The following is a 15,368-nucleotide window of genomic DNA, read 5'->3' on the forward strand; positions in this document are numbered from 1 at the left end:
AAGACTGAGTTTTTTGTGAGATAAATTTTATGAATTCAGGCTGATGTATTCAACATTGACTAAGAAACTTCCCAGTTCTTTTCATTGTCCTCTGAGATCCAAAACTTAATAGTGCCTGGCTCCTTTACTATAAATTGTGGGTGTTTATTTAACCATGTTTGCCTTTTAAAAACTTTGGACATACGTAGTTTTTTATTTAGAGTTTATGAAAGACTCTTAAATTGTCCGTTTTATCAGTTTGCTACTTAAACTCTTCAGTGTTCAAAGACTGACGTGCTTTTAATTAAGTTGCATTCAAATTTCCACAGGAGGCTGTTCATGAGGAGCTTGCTAACTGTGGATTGCACCCTAAGACTCTGAACCAACTTAGTCAAACACCAACACTGGGGAAATCATCTTTACGGCATGTGGAAATGAGTGACTACATTTATAGTTGGAGATCCTGAACACCAAAGTAAGCCTAACAGGAGTCTTTTGAGGAAAAAAGCCTTCTAGCAAAGAAATTCAAGATCCTTATTCCTTTGGCTTTAAAGTTCACTTTGGAAGTTAACAGGAATATAGCTTTTTAAGTATTCAAGTGTTTATAAACATTAACCTTTTATAGTAATTTTTATTACATGCAGTAAGCAGAAGGATTAAGGTTTTAAAATCAACATACTGTTTTTACTATTTTGATTAGTCAGATACGAAGATGAACTTTTTAAGAAGTTTAAATAACTTGAATGAAAATTCTAGATCCATATAACGTGATTATAAAATGGGTAGAAAACTTGAGTGTTTCCTTGCAAGTGGAAATTGAGGCTTAGGACCAGTTACGGCATTGTGACTAATAGCATCAGGGCAAATCTTTAACAGTTCACTTAGGATTACCAGCCAGTTCTAGCTGTACAGAGGGAGAAAACAAACGTAGACACAGCTACCAAGCTGACTGCTGCTACCACCTAGTTGTTTAGTTCCTACCTGTTTAAAAGTTTGTTTTAATGTACGTTAATTCAGATAAGAGTATTTTGTATTCCACATAGAACAGTATTGAGTTGTAAAGTATGCTCAGCTGTCGTGACAAGGTAGTATTTAATATTTTCTTGTAGGCATTTGTGTGTGTGTGTGTGTGTGTGTGTGTGTGTAATTCAAACTTTCTTAAATAAAAGCACTTAGAAATCAAAACATTGGGTAAAGAAGTAACAGTAGTGAAGAAGTATGTGTTCACTTTGCAATTCAGAAAATAAACCACCACATTTATTCCAGAGAAGTTTATATTTGGGCCTTAAGCTTTTGAAAATAAAGTTTAGAGACATAGCATATGGATACCACTGTAATACACATGAAATATTCTATCAGACCCTAAAAATTAACATAAACTTAAACTTTCTCATAGTCAACAAAATAGTGGCTGGGTGCCGATTTTATTAGATAAGTTGGTTACAGCATTTTAATTATCATTTTACGTCTATCTAGGTGTAGCTGAAATTCAAAATGCACATCAAAGTAAAACTATATCACAACTCAATGCCATACTAAATGTACTTGGCCTCTGCAGAATTCTAGTCAGACTTCATTTTGACTCCCTTCTCATTCATGGCCCAGGTGGCTTTGACAGAAACGCAGGACTTAGTGCTGATCATCACACAACAAACCACTTTCTTTTTATAACCTCTACAAAATTTTAAAGGGGACACGGTGGCATTAGCCCTGTGGAACAGATCTTGCTTGATTACCTCAATAACACTGGCCCAGTATCTGTCCAGCAGAACCCATTGTGAACTAGTACAAGGTGCACAGCCCTTCACTGATTACAGGCAAGTGTTACAGCAGCCTAGCCGTAAGGAAGGGGAGTTACATCATAGTACAAAATACAGTATAAAAGCGTTATTTAACATTCCACACTGAAGATTACGGATGCCTTCAAACAATCGTTTGGATGTTAGCCACTTAAACAAATACATCACTAAGGTAAACAATATAAACATACCAAAACCCTGTATGGTTAAATACAATTTCCATGGTACAAAAATCAAAGCCTGGAGATGTTTGTACAGATTGCTTTTTACACAATGTCTTAAATTGCCAAATATTTACAACATTAAAGAGGAAATACATTTTGATGCAGAGTAAAATTATCTGAAATGATTAATATAAAACCTCAATCTATCTACGTGAGGCACTCCTGAAGCAAGTGGCATTAGCCATGAGGTCCTTTGGTACAAGGCCCATTGCTTGAAGAACCACAGTAGCTGCTGTGGCTTTAGCATGCTTCTTATTAGGGCTGGCAAAGCTGGGCTGGTAAGCGCTTCCATTTATCAATACCTATTCAAGAAAAACATACAATTGGGCTGGTAAGGGCTTCCATTTCTCAATACCTATTCAAGAAAAACATACAAGGAACAGCATCAAACTTTAATATCTATTAGGTTTGTATTTTTTTTTCACTAAATGCTAGAAAAATACTTTATAAAAATCTAAAACCCCATACTATGTAAGTCAAACTAATCTCAACCCAGAAAGAAGCAAATCATTTGAGAAAAGGGACTGCAAATTAAGAGCAGGTCTCCAAACTGAAGGGGGGAAAAAAACCTGATAAAAACTAAATTATTTCCCCGGGTTCCACTGGAAAAGGGCAACAAACCGTTCACCAGATTTTGCCCACCTCTGTCCCTCCAACATTTAAAAAATATATCAACAGGTCATATTAAAGCATATTTAAATGTTTAAAAATTCCACTACTATACCCACATATAAACATACTCCCAACCCATAACACATTAATCCTGTGATCGTATAATGCTAATCCCTTACCCTCTAACATTAAGTCATCAAATTAATAACTGTATACAATTAATGCAGAAATTCATATTTACCCTAAAGAGAAAATGTTTGCGATGATCAGGGCCACTATCATGGACCAAGAGAAATTCAGGTGGTTGCCACCTTCTCTTATTACAGATTTCCATCAAGGCAGACACAGGATGTTTGCCTACAGAGAAAGAAAAAAAAGTTACTAATTATTTCTACATCTGTGGCAACAAATTATAAATTCAAGGAGAGGGTGGGGCAAGAGAAAACTCAAAAGCACACTCTCACCTGACAGATCTTTCATTGCAGCCGAGAAGTTCCCAGACCTCTTTTGTGCTCTTTCTCCTACAGCAACAAGACCTTAAAACAAAAACAAATTATGTTCACTGAATAAATTTCAAAGCATCATTTAAAAATATTCAACTCCCACTACCCTTAATTTCTGTTTAAATCTTGACTTGTTTTGCTGTTTCAATATACAAATCTATACGTAGTCATGTCTTAGTATTAGAAAATTGTATAAAATTAAAATGTTCAGAAAATACTAGAATATATGACTACATACATAAATTGCCATAATTAACTCCAGATGTTTCCCTGTAAGTTTAACATAGTCGATATCTGCAAATGATTTCTAAAGGTTTCCCATTCCTTAAAAAAAGATGCTCACTTTAGTATGTTCCCCAAGGGACAAGGACTTTAGGCCAAAACAAAGTAAAAAAGTGAGAAAAGTTTTCTCATGGATAACTGGGTCCAATTTTTCCCCAGCAAACAAGCCCTTTCTGACTTCACAGCCTCATTTTTCCAAAGGGGTTCAGCTATATTACTATCTAAAACCAATGTTTTCCATTTATCCTAGGGGGAATTCTTCAACTAGTTATTTGTCAATTCTGCCACTATGTTTTCCTAAACCCAGGTCACGTTGCATAATTCCAAAAGGACTACTCCCTGGAATTATGCAGTGCATCCACAGATGTTTTCTTTCAATAAACCACCTTTCATGACACAAAGAATCTATTCAACTTGTATTAAGTAGTATAATGACAATGTGACAATCAGTACAATGTCTTTTTCAAACTTAATCTGAATTAATGCTATAGTATACAATGATTCTTAGGTTATTTCCAGCTTATTTTTGATTAGCAGAATTATAATAAATTCCCTCCAATTTGGAATAAAATTCTAATCGTTGTGTTAACACAGTATTCTTATGTGGATGACAATGTAGAAATTCTGATGCAAAACATTTTTAAAACACGTAATTCAGTCAGAGCTAGTTGGTTTCCAAATTCATTAAGACAATTTAATTACATTAACTTCAACTTAACTTTCGATCTAATTACGAAGATCAGGAAAATAAATTCATTTAAATTTTTCCAGTTTTTAAAAATCAGGCATAAACAAGCTATTAAAATCACATTGAGCTGGCAGCCCCAAGAAACTACACTGGACATTATTCCAAGGGAAGAAATGCAACAAGAAGTGGTAGCACTGTTGTCAGCAGGGGGTCTACTACTCTAGCCCCAGGATAGAGAACTCAATTACTAAGCTTGAAAAAGGACATGCAAAAAGGGCTTATAAAGTGAAGACTAAAGAGCACTCTAACAGGAAATAAGGAGAATATATCGGGTAAAATAACTGAAAATGAAAAAATAAATCCAATAAATAAATAAATAAATAAAATAAAATTCTAGAAACAAAGGCAAGCATATGCTCCCTGTCAAGACAACAAAATGGAATTTCATTTTCTAAACATATCAAACTTAAAATTTAATTATATATTCACATAAAAGTTGCCTTTTAATTTCAAATTAGTGTTTCCATCTTTTTTTATGTAGTGTCTGAAATGGGTTAAACTTTTGTTTTCTTAACAAGGAGCTGTACATATATCGTTAAGTGTCTCTAGGGAGGAGGTACAGCTCAGTGGCAGAGCGCATGCTTAGCACGCATGAGGTTCTGGGTTCAATCCCCAGTACCTCCTTTAAAAATAAATAAACCTAATTATCTCCCCACCCCCCCAAAAACAAACAAAATAATGAGCAGACTAAAAACAGAGAAGATATGGGTGGTGGGAAGGGACAGACTGGGATTTCAAAATGTAGAACAGATAAACAAGATTATACTGTACAGCACAGGGAAATATATACAAGATCTTGTGGTAGCTCACAGCGAAAAAAAAAAATGTGAGAATGAATATATATATATGTTCATGTATAACTGAAAAATTGTGCTCTACATTGGAATTTGACACATTGTAAAATGGCTGTAACTCAATAAAAAGAAGTTAACCCCCCCCCCAAAAATAAATAAATATAAAAAGAGAAGATAGGAAAAAATAAAACGAAATTTGGTATCAAAGTTCTCCTAAATATACTACATGGGATATTTAAAAAAAAAAAAGTGCCTCCAGTTCAGGATCACTGAAATCAGAAAACAAATGTATGACAGCAATGAAAGCCCAAGTGTTAAAGGTATGATAAACATTCTTAAAAAACTTACCTTTTCGGTCTGTCTTAAAATCAACTAGAATAGGTTCCTTATTTCCTTCTTTGTTTTTTCCTAATCCTTCTCCTTCTCTCCAGCCCATTTTTCTCATCAAAACGGCTCCCATTCCTCCAGTTACTGGGGCTGCTCTTAAGAACTGATCCTATCCAAAGAAAGAGGTAAAATAACCCCATTTTATAGTTAGAATTTGACTACAAACTCAGTGTAACTTTTAAAGAGAAAATCTTATTTTACTTCTAAATCTGATAGTTGTTTCAGCAATTAAATTGAAAAACTTCTATACTTATATACATACTGTAGTGTGTATGTTCTAATTTTTTTTCACATAAACATGACAGTATTTTGAAAGTCAAATAAGGCAAATGAATGACAGTTTTAAAACAGTGGCACTCATGCCCCCCTCCAAAAAAAAAAAATCAGAACACTCCTGTTTTCGTCCACTATTTAGGTTCACTGGTATCTCTTCTTAGCTTGCAAAATAAAAAGAAGGCAATGTTAAAACAGTCAATAATATTGTCCCAGGTGTACCTAGTTAATGAATAAAGCCCAGAAATCATTTAGAAATAGTTTGGACACTGAAGGAAGCATACTGTTACCAAACAAAGTTGTTTTTCTTTTCCCATTCTACCATAAATCAAGTTTAAATATTTTACTTAGAAAATTCCTATGAAGCAAAAAGGTAACTCTTAAATAAATCTACACAGTAAGAAATGGAAGACAATCACATAAAATACCCTGTAATTATACCAAACTGAACTTGAATTCTTTTAAAACCTAGCTGGATGTTAAAAGACTTTTAAAAAAACTCCTTAAATGTTTACATACCTAGGCCTCGGTAGCAGCAGTGTTGTGAATAGTAGGGCTGGCACTGACCGGGGCAAGAAGACAGCTACAAGGATTTGGCCCTGAAACAAGTTTCCATACAGAGGGGTGAAAGTTCACAGGTTATTCTGTGAACAGTCATCTCTCTTGTATCCAACCCACTGAACCATAATTTCCATCAAAGCAGCAAACCACTTAATGTCACAAGATGCACAGCTATATACATTAGCATGGTCAACAGTCAATTATTTTCACATGTTAAAAAAAAATATGATGCCTCTTGTTAAAGGGCAGAGTGTACATAGATGTACATTTAACAAATCACTGAATTGTGTTGAACTTTATGGCTATTTAAAAAAAATTTATAACGTAACATCTCCAAATTATGTTCTATTTCCCTTTGTTATTAAATATTTTAGATTTATATTCTCTAGCAAATATAAGCAAAAGTTACTAACTTATCAACAGAGGGAGTCAAAAATTCTGGTAGCTCTGGAAATAGTAATCACTTCCTCTACTGATGAGTTAATACTAAATCTTTTAAATCTTGTTTTTACACAGTAGTAATACTGTATACGCTTATTTTTTTCCCAGCTAAATTTTTAATTATATGCTGGGGAGAACACATGCCAATGACATGTGACTAGACATTAAGTTCAACAAGGTGCTCTGATGGAAGGAGGCAGCTGTGGAGGTAAAAACATACCCCTGGTTCAGTTCCTTATTTGGTGCAGGCCATGCAGTGTTGATGTATAAAGAGAAAAGTTAGCTGATGCTTGGATACCAACTGCTTTGTTGCTACACACCTAGAATGACTTTTACTTACTTCCAGGTTCATCCGCCCCTCTTTTCCAGGAAACACTCCTAAAAAAAAGGGCAACTGTGCAGAGTATAATACAAATCCCCAAGTAATCCAGGTTTCCAACTTTGCTTCCATTCTCTAATATCTTTAAATGTTTCTTTACACCAGTGTGTACACAGTTCACCAAAAAGCTAATTCATCTAATGAGACTACAACAGTAAATGATATTCATCACATCATGTCCAACTCATTTCATTCCAGAAAATAATGGTTCGAGTCAATAACCATTTAAAAAATTTTACTAGTAATAAAACTCATGCTTTTTATCTAAGAATATACTGCAACAAAAAGGAATATAGAGAATGTTGACATTCCATGTGGTTTTTAACATAAAAAGAGGCTGTTGGGCTATAGCAAGGCAAGAAACGCCAAATGACCATTTGAAAAAGTTTTCTGAACACAAGTATAGTTTTGTGATGTTTGACAGTGAAGATGAATGTTAAATTTAACATTGCCTAGTGACTTTTTCCATGTTTTTGCTCATTTCTATAAGTAAAATGTTCCTGCCTTAATTGAAATTAGCAGCAAATATGCTTCAATAACACACAAAGGAAGTTTTCCTGAAAGCATTGCTTTCTTCTGTAATTATTTAAAAATTGGGCGAATGAACACAGCTTTATCTCCTGATAATTTATCCAAGATGATTTACATTACAGTTACATCTTAAATGATGTAAATTATTCAAAATCTGTCAACTATCTACAAGCCTGGGAAAATAATAATAATAATAATAATAATAATAATAATAATAATAATAATAATAATGGAATGTTTACAGGGAACCAATTGAATCAATTTGTAAAAGTTATGTTAACATGATTTTGTTTAGAAGTCTGGAAGCATTACGCATCAGAACTTGAGTGTACAAATGAAGACCAACATTTGGCAACGGAATCACATTCTAAAGTTTCTAAAAAGTAATGTACATGACTGATTATTACATGTCTAAATACCCAAATAAGCTCCAAGTCCAACTTCCTGAGATAGGGAGTACTCAGCTTCAACATTAAACAGTATTAAAGAATTAAAATTGTTGAAGAAATAGTTGTACATTTATAACTATTCCCAAAGAGATGAAAGCCATTTTCCAAACACTATTATGGATCACTTTCATATTTTAAATACTGTAATATTAGTCCATAACTAATTCATTAGCTTAAAATATTTTGCTAGATTTTCATTTTTTTTTCTAACACCAACTCCTAGGAAACTACTTAAAAGTTGTAATATTTTTAATCAATCTAATAGTGTACTCACTATATACATATTAGTGTTAACTATTCTCCACCCCCACCAAATGGGGGCGGCAGGCAAAGTGAGGATATACTTTATATTAATTTGTTAATAAGATCACCAGAGGTAATGCTATCAAAATTGAGGGGGAAATATTACAAGATTAAAAGGTTCAAAGCAACCAAAAATCTGCTTTTTCAGAAATTCAGCTCATTCAGTGGCACTCATGGCAGTTTTCTATAGGTACCCATTCACATTACTGACCACCATCCTACAAGACAGTAAGAAGGCACTTGGAGACTGAAATTCCAAGGAATTACTTGCCCACAATCACAAAAGGAGCCAGGAGTACAGCAGGATAAAGAAACCTTTCCAATCCATTAGACCACGCAGCCTCCCAGTTTCAGCACTGCTATGCTGTCAGTACTCCTGAAACAAATTTCCCCATCACCCATCCAACCAAGCCACATCCCTTCACCAAGAACACATTTCTCCAGAAAGCCCTTCATAACCACCTAAGGTTCCCCCAACGAGGCAGCCGTAGGTGGAGTTCACACGTCTCACTGCAGGTATCTGAAACGAGGAGTACCTATATCTTCACAGCACGAGGCGTCCGTCCTCTCCCTTGAATTTAGGTCTTAACATATCCTGTTTTTTCATGAGATCAGTGGTTCTCAAATTGAGCCTGTGGATCACCAGAGGCCACCAGGGCCTAAATGGTGGTCCACAGATAGTATTCCCCATCCTCATCCCGCCCAATTCACCACCCTTCAGCACTGCCCACCCCACATTTCAGCCATCCTCCCCCAGCCTTCCAGTCCCCTGGCAAGATCACCACATGCAGACTAATACTGGGGCCTCCCAACCACTTGCTGTAACCAACAGCTGACAACCATAGGGATCTGGGGCTGGAGATCACAACAGGAGTGCGGAATAAGGGCCAAGGGAGCTCACAGGAGGGTGCAAGCACTAAAGAAGAGGGAAAGAAGGACAGGAATAGAGGAATGGAAAATCAGGTGGCATAGGGCTCTTGGGGGCAGTGATTCAGCAAAAATAAACCTGTAATAAAGTATCCCATGATGAGAAAAAATTTGAGAACCACTGCTTTGAAATCATTAGTTGTCCAACAGGAACTGTGGAATATTCTGAACAGCACCTTGAGACACCCTGTTAGCATTCAAAACACAGTTTAAAAAACCACCCCCACAAAACCCAGCAGCAACAACAATAAAAAATAAACTCAGGACATAAACTGAGTGGCTCTTGAGCCATATTTATACATTAGCCATTGTCTCATGAATCAGGTCCATCTTCAGTGTCCATCCTGGAGTACATACACATAGCAAATTTACTCATCAACTTTGGTTAGAGTCACTGGCCTCTTGGTGCACTTTTAATTAAACATTTTCTTAAATATTTTAACTTTGTACTTGGACACTGCTGTATGTGCGTAAGCTGTGTACCTTTTTAATCCAGGCTTGGGCACCAGTATTAGCCAACTGTTCTTGTGTCAGAACCTGCACTCCTGTACTTCCTGTGAACTGGCCAGGAATGGAGTTCAGCTGAGCCCAGGCATCAATCTGAAGAAAAGAAGATGCCTCAATTAAGTAAAATGACATACCTAGTTAAAATACCACTGGTATTAATTCCCTACATGAAATGGTTTACTTTCCTGAAAAGGCTAACAGACTTAAGTATTCAACTTTTAAAAACAGTATTACTGAATCTGTACATATTTAAAATTGTTTTCCCTAAACATTCCAAATCAACAGTTCAAAAACTGTTCACTGGATCCCATTAATAACAAAATTTGAGATTTTTTTATATCTCTAACAACTAAAAAGCACAACTATAATACTCATTCTTCAAAATATCACATGGACACATGAAAAACATAGAAAACTGCTCATATGGCAAAGGATTCCTGCCCTCCTTACACATCTCATAAATGCATCCTAATAATGCCAACAACAGAATTTTTAATTACCTTTGAAGTATAAATTCATAATAAATTCAAGATATATGCTTAAAAAGTAATACTTACAGGAAATTGGTCACCCAAACACTGTGATCGTTAAAGAATCAGCTTTCATTCATTCAAAGTATATTTACTGAACACCTGGTATTGTCAGGCAATGTATTTTCTATCTGTACATTTACTTACTGTTTCTATATATTTACTACAGAAAAGTGAAGGGGATATGGAGCAGCTGTCCACTGTTAAAAAGCAGACTCTGGATTCAGACTGCCTAGGTTTGGATCCCAGTTCCTCTACTCTAGGTTTTGTGACCTTGGGCCTCATTTAGCCACACTGTTTCCTCAGCTGGAAATGGAAACTCATTATAGTACCTACACCTCACAGGGCCAGTATGGGCACTTAGCTATTCTTATATACCAGATTATAAACTCTTTGAGGGCAGGTAATTTTTCCTATTTTCATTCTCTCAAGAAAACAGCTCCTGTCCCCATGGTACACAATAGTTATTAAATGACTAGCCTTGGGGGGCTATATATTACTCTCACTTAAAATAAGCCTAGCTAATTAAGATAAACGATTTATTTCTTTAGATTTTCAAGTTTCTACATCTCAACAGCATGGCACAGACTTTGCTTATGTAACAACCCTCTAGATAGTGAAATTATCAGACATTCAAACTGCCACATACCCGTTCCTGAGCACGATTTAACATGCTCATAGCTTCAAGGTCAAATGCGTTCTCGCTGAGTCTTTTCTGAGCAAGTGCCCGCTCACTCATTGCTGTAGAGATGTCCACAGGCTAAGAAAGAAAACATAGATAATTATCTCAAATTATGGTAGACGCCCTGAATTCTGAAAAATGCTCATATCTTTAGTTGCTACAAGTCAAAAACAATAGTCTTATGTATCAAAATTCTGTAAAGTAGGGAGAAGACTCAAAAAGATAAAATAACCTTAGAAAATACATAAGGATTCTTATAAAGTATCAGGCAGCACTTGAACCCAACCCAAAATCTGACAGATTTCATGTTTTTTTCACATCAAATTACAAACCCAGAAAGTTCCATGAAGAACTGAAAAACCTCTAGCCTTCACTAACAAAACAGTCATTTATAGTAAACTGAGAATTTTTTGAATTATTAACTTTGTAACTCATTAGCAGTTTTCATTTTACCCTACTTTTTATTAGCATAACCTTCAGAAGCAATAAGCAAGGTTCTTAAATAAGCAAGCACAAAACCAACATGTCAGTGATCTTTCCCTTGCTCGTGTGCACATCTTTTCACCTCTCTGCAGTTGTTCATACAGTTTGGTCTTAAGAACTCAGTTTCTTCAAAGAATATATTCACTATATAAATAAATGAATTTTTTGTTTTCAGCTTATGTACATTTAAGATAGAAGTTAGAATATTTCTGTGGGGGTACATACTTAAAACATAAATTGAAACACTTAAGATTGTTTGACATGTCTTAGGTCCTCACTTTCAAAGCTCATATTCTATCTGTAAAAAGCTTATGCTAAGCAGAGGTGACTTAACTTTTTAAGATGTTTTATAATGTCCAGGAATAATTTTAAGGATAACCTTTAGAGCAAATTCCTTATTTGTCAAATCTGTGGAAGGCTCAATCAACAACAGAAGGAAAAAAACCATCAAGTAAGTATTTGATGTTTTCTGTTCTAACATTAAGAGCTCAGGTTGATGTGTCAACTCACCAATTCCTAATACTTGTTTATTCATCTAATATGACTTAACCCATTAATATATTCTAGTATTTCACCCATGAAAATTCATTTTTTGAAAATGCTTATCTGACATGGGAAGCTTTTCCTAAATTCATATACAAAGAATGATTAGTAGGTACTGCACAGATATGACAAATATAAGTAAGCCAGTAAAATAAGTTAACAGCTAAAGTTTTTTTTGAATAGCTAAGAAAGCTAAGGTAAGGCTACCTATAATTTATGTAACGTGTATGAAATACTTCTTTTAAAAATAAAACCTAGTGAGGAGGCTGTAGCTCAGTGGTAGAGTGCCTACATAGCATGCATGAGGTCCTGGGTTCAATCCCCAGTACCCCCATTAAAAAAATAGATAAACTTAATTACCTCCCCCTTAAAATTTTTTTTAAAAAATTGTAATTAAAAAAACAAATATTTAAGACCTATATAGTAGAGAAGGGTATATGACTGAGAGAATAATTAGATCTGATGCATAAGGATTACTAATCTTCCTTTTCCTATCTTCAGAATCCCTTAACACTCCATCATTCTTAGTTATCTTGCTGAATCATCTAATATTCCTTTAGCAAAATTAATTTTTTCTTACACAAGGTACCACAAAGTACAGATTTCTATATAGTTGCCTTCTTAAAATGAAAGGAAAATTAAACTGAATTCATTCTGTAATTATTTATTAGACTGCGTACAGATCTCATTAACAAAAGATCCTAATTTCTTAGTTAACTTTGTAAATTATCCACACTAATTATAGAGTATTTCTGGGGCTTATATACGCAAAGCCAGACTGAAACACTAAAAAATTCAGTATGTTCACTTCTCACTTCTAATTACAATAGTCCCAGTCTATTACAATGCTGGGACTTTAAATGGGAACCCAAATATTTCAGGTCAGAATTTTAAATTTCTTTCACCTGCCTTAAGATGTTTCTGAAAACTGTCAGGTAAGATCAGCAATGTAATTTTTGAAGGCCCAACAAATGTATCTCAAGTTCTGTTAACTAACCTTGCCAGAATTACTTTGTTTCATACCCAACTACAAATCTAAGTGGTAAGGTGTTTAGGTATAAATAGTAAGTTTTTATTCTAAAAAGTTGAAACTCAGAGGAGACCCTGGGGAAAATATACCTACCCACCACCACCCCAAGCTCTGATCCCCCAATTTCCAACTGTAAAATAGCCATATGTAGTTATGATGGCTCTGAAAACACCAACTCTTCTAGAATAAAACTACTTCTCTCCAACTGGAAAACAAATTAATATACCTATCTGTGAATTCATCCTTCTGAAGACATTTTAAATCTTCGAATTTTCCTCTTTAAACCTTTATTAAGGAAGCAAATAACCTAAATACCTTACTATTTCTCCTCAGGATGAAACTTCAAATCTTAGTAATATTTTACGTTAAATTCACATCTCACTCTGAAAAGAATTTTTAACTTATTTATTTAAATAATATTTATTTAATATAGTAATGTTGATATTTAATATAAATTTACCTTAGATGTAATTACAACTAGTTTTCTCCTGAGGTAATAGAAGTTTTTATTCAACAGGCTTACCAAGTGAGCTGCAACTTCATGTCAAAACTTTGTTACCAAATAGTGATTTGACTATTTCACATTCAAACTTTTTAATATGAAGAAATACACTCAAAATAGAATCAATCAAGATCATCTTAATCTCTTAAAGATCCCCAAGAATTTGCATCAAAAAGCACATTTCCAGGTTTTCAAGGTAACTCATGATATGCAATAAAAAGCCAACTATAATCCACAAAGCATTAATATTCAAAGATTAAACCAAGTGTTATGAATCAGTATTAAAACACTCAAAATACCACAGCTACCCTTTAGAACAGTACTGTCCAACAGAATTTTCTACAGAGATAGCTAATAAGCACTTGAAATATGGCTAGTGCAATTAAGGAACTGATTTTTCAGTGGCTGACTTAGTGACTACTATATTGGACTATATAGTGTGGTGTGTGCGCGCGTGTGTGTGTGCGTGTGTGTATAACATATAGTGAACTAATATAAAAGAGCTTTAGAGTCTTAAAATTATCTTTTAATGTTACTTGAAAACAGTAATGTGTAAAAGGTACCAAAATGATGCTAAAAGTTTTGAGGTTAAAAACGGGGGAAAAAATCATCTTAAATTTTATAGAAAGTTACTATTATCAAGCTATCAACAGCCTTGTTTCCACTAATACAAAAGAGACTTTCTACCTAATGTGTAGTATTATTCTAGGTTTTATGAGGGCAAATGTTTAACTTTCTTTCTCTAAGATTTGTTCTAAAAGGTGAAATCCACATCAAAAAGACTATCCTGAATTGTAATTCCAGTTTTCCCATTAATAAAAATCTGTCCAAATTATTTCACCTACTTCAGCAACACAGATTACTACTTCTATAACCTAAAAAGTTGTCAGGAATAATGACATACATAATGTAACTGACACCAGGTAACAAGCATTTCATGGCTTAAGTTATAATGGTGTACCACTTGTATCTTCCTCATTTAAAATGTCCTTCCAAGTCAATTTACTTCCCCTCTTTGTTAACCCAACTGTTTACACAAATAGGACAATTACCTTAAGCGTTTCGAATAAAGTCAATGAAAGAATATAAAAGAGAATTACTAGGAGAGGTGATCAGTCAGGTAAGGGAAATAATCCCTGTAATACGCAAATTATTTTCTACACAGTTATCTCAAATTAGGAGATGATATAAAAGGAAAATTTTAATTATAAGAAAACAGAATTAAAGAAAAAGCACCTGACCTTCCTATAAAACATTATTTTAAAATATTTAGCAAAAATTAATAAAATGTAAGGAGGTTAATACAGAAAATGACACCTACAAGAACAAAAGCCACATTAAATACAGAATGTCTCAGTTGTTATATGGCTTGACTACTTTTAAAAAATGAATTATATCATCTTTTAATTATTTCACATTAAATTCTCTAATGTAACTCTTAGCTAACTTATATATTTAATCTAAATGAATTCTAACAAGAAAACAAACAGATAACCCATGAAATGTTTCAAAGAAATTCTATGTTAATCACCTAGAAGAATCTAAGGAGAGAAGAATGAATAACAAGGCTGTACTTAACACATTTTAGCACTGCCAAGACCTATGTGTTTCACTTCCAATTAAAATTTTCATCTTACCATAAGAACTCAGCTTTCCTAAACTTCAAAAATTTAGAGCTTCTAAATGTAAGGGAATTTTAGCTCCATTGGGACATGTAAATATTCAGTAATAGCAAATCAGGAACAGCTGCCAGAAACAAAAACTGTCCTAACACGTAAGCAATCACTAGACCTTAATGGCAAACTACCTCTGGACATTTATGATTGATGGTAAACCAAGGAAATTTTATGTCAGAGATACATTTTTATCTTCTACCCAATAAGCCTTCGCTAACTTTAT

General features: G+C 34.2%; 2 protein-coding genes across 5 annotated transcripts in view; one reads left to right on the top strand and one right to left on the bottom strand.

Annotated features, from left to right (window-relative positions):
• The window catches only part of DONSON (DNA replication fork stabilization factor DONSON), a 37,675-nt gene that overhangs the window by 8,050 nt on the left and 14,257 nt on the right, over positions 1-15,368 (top strand). For 2 of the 4 annotated variants that reach the window (XM_074360332.1, XM_074360335.1), the window contains exon 10: positions 309-454. In XM_074360332.1, coding sequence (XP_074216433.1) covers positions 309-446 — 138 coding nt within the window. In that variant the 3' untranslated portion in view covers positions 447-454. Of the gene's footprint in view, positions 1-308; positions 1,179-15,368 lie in introns of those variants that run through there. The other 2 variants (XM_074360328.1, XM_074360336.1) reach the window with 1 other exon arrangement.
• The window catches only part of SON (SON DNA and RNA binding protein), a 32,169-nt gene continuing 18,015 nt past the window's right edge, over positions 1,215-15,368 (bottom strand). The window contains 8 exon segments of the mRNA XM_010956558.3: positions 1,215-2,115; positions 2,118-2,174; positions 2,176-2,304; positions 2,856-2,971; positions 3,079-3,150; positions 5,290-5,437; positions 9,676-9,792; positions 10,879-10,989. Coding sequence (XP_010954860.3) covers positions 1,930-2,115; positions 2,118-2,174; positions 2,176-2,304; positions 2,856-2,971; positions 3,079-3,150; positions 5,290-5,437; positions 9,676-9,792; positions 10,879-10,989 — 936 coding nt within the window. The 3' untranslated portion in view covers positions 1,215-1,929.

Source organism: Camelus bactrianus, chromosome 1 (assembly GCF_048773025.1).
Source record: "Camelus bactrianus isolate YW-2024 breed Bactrian camel chromosome 1, ASM4877302v1, whole genome shotgun sequence".
Lineage (NCBI taxonomy): Eukaryota > Metazoa > Chordata > Mammalia > Artiodactyla > Camelidae > Camelus > Camelus bactrianus.